The 7,966-nt window shown below is 45.5% G+C and overlaps 1 protein-coding gene across 1 annotated transcript in view; it reads left to right on the forward strand.

Moving 5' to 3' along the window:
- LOC115171623 (adhesion G protein-coupled receptor E1-like) overlaps positions 1 to 2,168 on the forward strand; it is a 13,530-nt gene extending 11,362 nt beyond the window's left edge. The window contains exons 22-23 of the mRNA XM_029728598.1: positions 1,507 to 1,569; positions 1,747 to 2,168. Coding sequence (XP_029584458.1) covers positions 1,507 to 1,569; positions 1,747 to 1,824 — 141 coding nt within the window. The 3' untranslated portion in view covers positions 1,825 to 2,168. The remainder of the gene's footprint in view (positions 1 to 1,506; positions 1,570 to 1,746) is intronic.
- Positions 2,169 to 7,966: the final 5,798 nt, after the last annotated feature.

The following is a 7,966-nucleotide window of genomic DNA, read 5'->3' on the forward strand; positions in this document are numbered from 1 at the left end:
TAATCCAACCACGTTGTCCGATTTCAAAAAGGCTTTACGGCGAAAGCATAACATTAGATTATGTTAGGACGGCACCTAACAAGAAAAACCACACAGCCATTTTCCAAGCAAGGAGAAGCGTCACAAAAACCAGAAATACAGCTAAAATTAATCACTAACCTTTGATGATCTTCATCAGATGGCACTCATAGCACTTCATGTTACACAATACATGTATGTTTTGCTCGATAAAGTTCATATTTATATCCAAAAACCCCATTTTACATTGGCGTGTAATGTTCAGAAATGTTTGCCTCTCAAAACTTCCGGTGAATGAGCACATCAATTTACAGAAATACTCATCATAAATGTTGATAAAATATTAAATTGTTATTCAAAGAATTATAGATACACTTCTCCTTAATGCAACCGCTGTGTCAGATTTTTTTTTAAATTACAGCGAAAGCACACTTTGCAATAATCTGAGTACAGCGTTCAGACACGAAACCAAACCCGCCATTTTGTGGAGTCAACAAAACTAAGAAATAATATTATGAATATTCACTTACCTTTAATGATCTTCATCAGAATGCACTCCCAAGAATCCCAGGTCCACAATAAATGTTTGTTTTGTTCGATAAAGTCCATCATTTATGTCCAAATACCTCCTTTTGTTCGCGTGTTCAGTCCACTACTCCAAATGCAGGAAGCGCGCGCAAATGTCACGACGAAAAGTCAAAAAAAGTTATATTTCCATTCATAGAAATATGTCAAACGATGTATAGCATCAATCTTTACGATGTTTTTAACATAAATCTTCATAAATCTTAATATTCCAACCGGACAATTCCAATGTCTTCAGAAAAGAAAAGGAACACAGCTCACACACACGTGAGCGCGCGCCTCTGAGCTCATGTCATTTCCTCACTCATCTGACTCCAGGCCCTCTTCTTTGCTTCAAATTCACAGTAGAAGCATGAAACAACATTCTAAAGACTGCTGACATCTAGTGGAAGCCTTAGGAAGTGCAAAATGAACCCTAAGTCACTGTATACTGTATAGGCAATGACTTGAAAAAACTACAAACCTCAGATTTCCCACTTCCTGGTTGGATTTGTCTCAGGTTTTTGCCTGCCATATGAGTTCTGTTATACTCACAGACATCATTCAAACAGTTTTAGAAACTTCAGAGTGTTTTCTATCCAAATCTACTAATGATATGCATATCCTACCTTCTGAGCCTGAGTAGCAGGCAGTTTAATTTGGCCATGCCTTTCATCCGGACGTCAAAATACTGCCCCCTATCCTAGAGAAGTTAACCTCCTCTCTCTACCCCTCCACAACTTCCTGATAACTCACCCCTTGTGTCTTTTCATGTTGTATGGTGTTGGTATGGTTCTGATATTGTACTTATAATATGTGTTGTGTTTTGAAAGATGAGGAAGTAGTACCGGAGATGTTACTGTGTTGTACGGTGTGGTCTGTGTATAATTAGTGTTGGTGTGTTGTTGTTGTATTGTATCATAGGTACGTGATGAGTACAGGAAGTGGCTAGGCTGTTCTTCCAGCTCCTCTACTCCAGACTCTATGGTAAGTCTATACCTTCCTCACTCATCACTAGTTCTTACATCTATGTGAGGCTTCCTCTTTTTTCCAGGATGGATGTAATGTTACTGAATGACCCTCTCAAGTCCCTTATAGAACTTATGTAAGCATAGTCTTTTACCACAGAAAGTCTAACCTGTTGAGGTCTTGTTTTTTCAACAGAAAGAAGCACCTTCCGTCTCTGAAGACCTGGACAAGGCTGGTGAAGAGAGACAAAACAAAGGATCACGGCCAGGATGAGAGCAGCATGATACGATACCATCAGACCTCCAAAGCATTTCAGCACAGTGGGCCGCCACGGTATATCTTTCAATGCACACTGTACACACTAAGTATGAGAGAGAGAGAGGTGTGTTTATATGGATGCTAATGACTCAGATAATACAGCCTGACCTTTTGTATTTACTAATATTTTCTTTATCTATATAAAACAATGTTTTATTATCCTGAAAATGTATTTATAGAATTTAATATTTCTAAATTATATATACAGTAGTTACAGCATATTTACCTGTGTGCAAAATAAACAAATGAAAATGTCTAGGTTGCAGTTGTTTATATATAAATAAATAACTGCATCTCTACCTGCTTTGAGTCTAGCTTTTACCATTGGATTGTCCCTCAGGGACAATACAGATCTATTCAATGGAATCCCTGTGGCTGAGCCCAGATAAGAAAGTCTCGGTCAGCTGCTGTCTGAAGTGTTTTGAGAGCATAGCGACTGGGTTTCCAGGCACAGCTGGCACAGGAGGGGTGAGGAGAGGACAGGAGGGCATCCTCTCAGAGCTATAATAGAATAGCTGGAAGAGAACCACGGTTGGAGACAGACAATACTGCACTTGCGTTCTGTTGTAATGCCCTCTTTTCACCACATGGTGACAGCACCTAATCATCAATGCTCTTGCTCTCATTGGAATTAGGAGTTAAAGCCAGTACACAGGTCTTCTGTTGATGGCGAGATAACATTGGGTGAAGGCTTTTGTTCCAGCCTAGCCATGATTCAATTGATTAACAAATAATGAAAACCTGGTGGGGTTGTAGGGAGAGAGAGAAAGACAAAAAGATGGAGTTGGATGGTCAACTGGAAGAGGAGTCAACTGGAAGAGGAGATGGATGGAAATAAAGGGATATTCAAAGACAGGTGAATGCAGCAGCAGGAGTGAAAGAGAGTACAACAGGGGGACAGAGAAGAAGAAGAAGAAGAAGAAGATGAAGAAGTAGGAGGAGGAAAAGGAGGAGGCTGGGTGTGGGGTGTTTTGCTCCGAGTCACAGTGCTGCTAGTCTCTTTGCCTGTTACCATGGGAACCCAGCTGCAGTGCTTGCTGGAGTCGTGCTGGTCTGTCAGCCGAGAAACGCTGTTGGGTTAACAGCCCTGCTTTTTGAGTTCGAAGGAGTTTGACTTTGTCAAAATAGTCAGGAATAAACTCCAAACCATGTTAAAAATTGATGCAGTGCGTCTGGGGGTGTTAAGTATACAAAGTTGCTAGGCAGCTAACTAATCACCCACTGGGCACAGATGTCAGTTGAACGTCTAGTTTTGATTGACATCAGGTTGAGTTGTCAACTAACGTGAATTTAAAGTGAAATCAAAAAAATCTCATTGGATTTAGGTTAAAAGTTGGGTGAAAAAAAGACAAAATGCCCTAACTGTATGTTGATGATTGTTTTCAACATTGATTCAACATCAGCACATTTATCTTTTGGGTTGAAATGACATGGAAACAATGTTGATTCAACCAGTTTTTGCCCAGTGGGCAGACATTTACTGAATTCCAAATCAATCTCCAGTTCTCCTCTCCTCCAGACACTCCTTTAGATCTGGAAGGTGCAGATAGGATAACATGGTAATTGCATTACTTTGCTGTTTAATTGGATGGGTGATATTTTTCCATAGCCTAAGGGGCAGAGGTCGATTGGGATTTCAGCATATTGTGTCTGTAATTATGCTTAAAGTCTCTGAGATGTAGTGGGTCTTTCTGTCCAACAGGCCTGGGGGTTAGTTAGTGATACAGTGGTATGAACAATATGTTACGAATTCCCTGCCAGAGACTCTTAGCACACCATATCACAGCCCTCTCACAGCCCTCTCTTTCTAACTTCTGCAGTAGGCTACCCTCCCCCACTGGAACCAAGCAGGCCAGGGGGGTCATAAACTGGCCCTTCACACCTAGGACCCTGGCCAACGATTTCTTGCAAGGGGTCATGGTTGCCAGGGGCCTTATCACACTGTGGGGTCATCACAGGCAGTCAGCTTGGGTCCCAGATCACAAACTCCTGCCTCCCCCTCTGTCTACTTCAAGCAGTCACAGAGAGAGCAGCAAGCTCATCTTTGTCCTGCACAACAACTGCTGGACTCATGTCTCTAAGCTTGTGGGATGGTGTGCGTGCACAGAGTGAGTTGTGCGATATTTGTATATCGTTCTTTGTAGTTGTTACTATTGTTGTATAATGTCTTTGTCTATAGCTGTATTGTAATATGTCAGGTAGCATATATACTGAACAAAAATATCATATAAAGTGTTGGTCTCATGTTTCATGAAATGAAATAAAAATGAAATAAAAATTTCCAGAAATTTGCCATTTGCACAAAAAGCTTATTTCTCTCAAATTTTGTGCACAAATTTGTTTACATCCCTGTTACTGAGCATTTCTCCTTTGCCAAGATAATCCATCTACCTGACAGGTGGGGCATATCAAGAAGCTGATTAAACAGCATGACCATTACACAGGTGCACCTTGTGCTGGGGACAATAAAAGGCAACTCTAAAATGTGCAGTCACACAACACAATGCCACAGATGTCTCAACTTTTTAGGGAACGTGCAATTGGCTTGCTGACTACAGGAATGTCCACCAGAGCTGTTGCCAGATAATTTAATGTTCATGTATCTACCATAGGCCGTCTCCAATGTCGTTTTAGTGAATTTGGCAGTATGTCCAACTGTCCTCACAACCGCAGACCACGTGTAACCACGCCAGCCCAGGACCTCCACATCCGGCTTCATCACCTGCGGGATCATCTGAGACCAGCCACCCGGACAGCTGATGAAACTGTGCGTTTGCACAACTGAAGAATTCCTGCACAAACTGTCAGAAATCGTCTCTGGGAAGCTCATCTGCATGCTCGTCTTCCTCACAGAAGCCCATTGTTGTGCCATTCATCCGCCATCACCTCATGTTTCAGCATGATAATACACGGCCCCATGTCACAAGGATCTGTACACAATTCCTGCAAGCTGAAAACGTTCCAGTTCTTCCATGGCCTGCATACTCACCAGACATGTCACCCATTGAACATGTTTGGGATGCTCTGGATGGACATGCACGACAGCGTGTTCCAGTTCCCGCCAATATCCAGCAACTTCGAACAGACATTGAAGAGGAGTGGGACAACATTCCATAGGCCATAAGGAACAGCCTGATCAAATCTATGCGAAGGAGATGTGTCGCTCTGCATGAGGCAAATGGTGGTCACACAAGATACTGACTGGCTTTCTGATCCACCGCTCTACCTTTTTTTTAACCCTTAGCCTACAATTTCCAGAAATCAAATTAACATAATAAAATAATCCCCATCAAAATCCATCTGTAGAGGTATCAGTTTTTTACATGGGCTCAATCCACCCATACGCCAATATTGCCCTCCCGCATCTGTGGTGAAAGGTGGCAGAGCTAGAGCGCTGTTTGTCAGACATTTACATTTACATTTACGTCATTTAGCAGACGCTCTTATCCAGAGCAACTTACAAATTGGTGCATTCACCTTATGATATCCAGTGGAACAACCACTTTACAATAGTACATCTATATCTTTTTTTGGGGGGGTTAGAAGGATTACTATATCCTATCCCAGGTATTCCTTAAAGAGGTGGGGTTTCAGGTGTCTACGGAAGGTGGTGATTGACTCCGCTGTCTTGTCGTCGTGAGGGAGCTTGTTCCACCATTGGGGTACCAGGGCAGTGAACAGTTTTGACTGGGCTGAGCGGGAACTGTGCTTCCGCAGAGGTAGGGGGGCCAGCAGGCCAGAGGTGGATGAACGCAGTGCCCTTGTTTGGGTGTAGGGCCTGATCAGAGCCTTAAGGTACGGAGGTGCCGTTCCCCTCACAGCTCCGTAGGCAAGCACCATGGTCTTGTAGCAGATGCGAGCTTCAACTGGAAGCCAGTGGAGTGTGCAGAGGAGCGGGGTGACGTGAGAGAACTTGGGAAGGTTGAACACCAGACGGGCTGCGGCGTTCTGGATGAGTTGTAGGGGTTTAATGGCACAGGCAGGGAGCCCCGCCAACAGGGAGTTGCAGTAATCCAGACGGGAGATGACAAGTGCCTGGATTAGGACCTGCGCCGCTTCCTGTGTAAGGCAGGGTCGTACTCTGCGAATGTTGTATAGCATGAACCTACAGGATCGGGTCACCGCCTTGATGTTAGCGGAGAACGACAGGGTGTTGTCCAGGGTCACGCCGAGGCTCTTAGCACTCTGGGAGGAGGACACAATGGAGTTGTCCACCGTGATGGCGAGATCATGGAAAGGGCAGTCCTTCCCCGGGAGGAAGAGGAGCTCCGTCTTGCCGAGGTTCAGCTTGAGGTGGTGATCCGTCATCCACACAGATATGTCTGCCAGACATGCAGAGATGCGATTCGCCACCTGGTTATCAGAAGGGGGAAAGGAGAAGATTAATTGTGTGTCGTCTGCGTAGCAATGATAGGAGAGACCATGTGAGGATATGACAGAGCCAAGTGACTTGGTGTATAGCGAGAATAGGAGAAAGCCTAGAACTGAGCCTTGGGGGACACCAGTGGTGAGAGCACATGGTGCGGAGACGGATTCTCGCCAGTAGGAGCGACCTGTCAGGTAGGACACAATCCAAGAGTGAGCCGCGCCGGAGATACCCAACTCGGAGAGGGTGGAGAGGAGGATCTGATGGTTCACAGTATCAAAGGCAGCAGATAGGTCTAGAAGGATGAGAGCAGAGGAGAGAGAGTTAGCTTTAGCAGTACGGAGAGCCTCCGTGACACAGAGAAGAGCAGTCTCAGTTGAATGACCAGCCTTGAAACCTGACTGATTTGGATCGAGAAGGTCATTCTGAGAGAGATAGCAGGAGAGCTGGCCAAGAACGGCACGTTCAAGAGTTTTGGAGAGAAAAGAAAGAAGGGATACTGGTCTGTAGTTGTTGACATCGGAGGGATCGAGTGTAGGTTTTTTGAGAAGGGGTGCAACTCTCGCTCTCTTGAAGACGGAAGGGACGTAGCCAGCGGTCAAGGATGAGTTGATGAGCGAGGTGAGGTAAGGGAGAAGGTCTCCAGAAATGGTCTGGAGAAGAGAGGAGGGGATAGGGTCAAGCGGGCAGGTTGTTGGGCGGCCGGCCGTCACAAGACGCAAGATTTCATCTGGAGAGAGAGGGGAGAAAGAGGTCAAAGCATAGGGTAGGGCAATGTGAGCAGGACCAGCGGTGTCGTTTGACTTAACAAACGAGGATCGGATGTCGTCGACCTTCTTTTCAAAATGGTTGACGAAGTCATCCGCAGAGAGGGAGGAGGGGGGGAGGAGGATTCAGGAGGGAGGAGAAGGTGGCAAAGAGCTTCCTAGGGTTAAAGGCAGATGCTTGGAAGTTAGAGTGGTAGAAAGTGGCTTTAGCAGCAGAAACAGGAGGAAAATGTAGAGAGGAGGGAATGAAAAGATGCAAGGACCGCAGGGAGGCTAGTTTTCCACCATTTCCGCTCGGCTGCCCGGAGCCCTGTTCTGTGAGCTCGCAATGAGTCGTCAAGCCACGGAGCAGGAGGGGAGGACCGAGCCAGCCGGGAGGATAGGGGACATAGAGAGTCAAAGGATGCAGAAAGGGAGGAGAGGAGGGATGAGGAGGCAGAATCAGGAGATTGGTTGGAGAAGAATTGAGCAGAGGGAAGAGATGATAGGATGGAAGAGGAGAGAGTAGCAGGAGAGAGAGAGTGAAGGTTGCGACGGCGCAATACCATCTGAGTAGCGGCAGAGTGAGTAGTGTTGGAGGAGAGCAAGAGGGAAAAGGATACAAGGTAGTGATCGGAGACTTGGAGGGGAGTTGCAGTGAGATTAGTAGAAGAACAGCATCTAGTGAAAATGAGGTCAAGCGTTGAGAGGGTGAGGTCAAAAGAGGAGAGGAGTGGAAAGACCATGAGACATCTCATCTGTGGTGAAAGGTGACAGAGCTAGAGCGCTGTTTATCAGACCATGAGACTTCCCATCTGTGGTGAAAGGTGACAGAGCTAGAGTGCTGTTTGTCAGACCATGAGACATCCCATCTGTGGTGAAAGGTGACAGAGCTAGAGCGGTGTTTGTCAGACCATGAAACATCCCATCTGTGGCGAAAGGTGACAGAGCTAGAGCGATGTTTATCAGACCATGAGACATCCCA

The sequence above is a fragment of the Salmo trutta genome, chromosome 32 (genome assembly GCF_901001165.1).
Source record: "Salmo trutta chromosome 32, fSalTru1.1, whole genome shotgun sequence".
Classification (NCBI taxonomy): Eukaryota; Metazoa; Chordata; class Actinopteri; order Salmoniformes; family Salmonidae; genus Salmo; species Salmo trutta.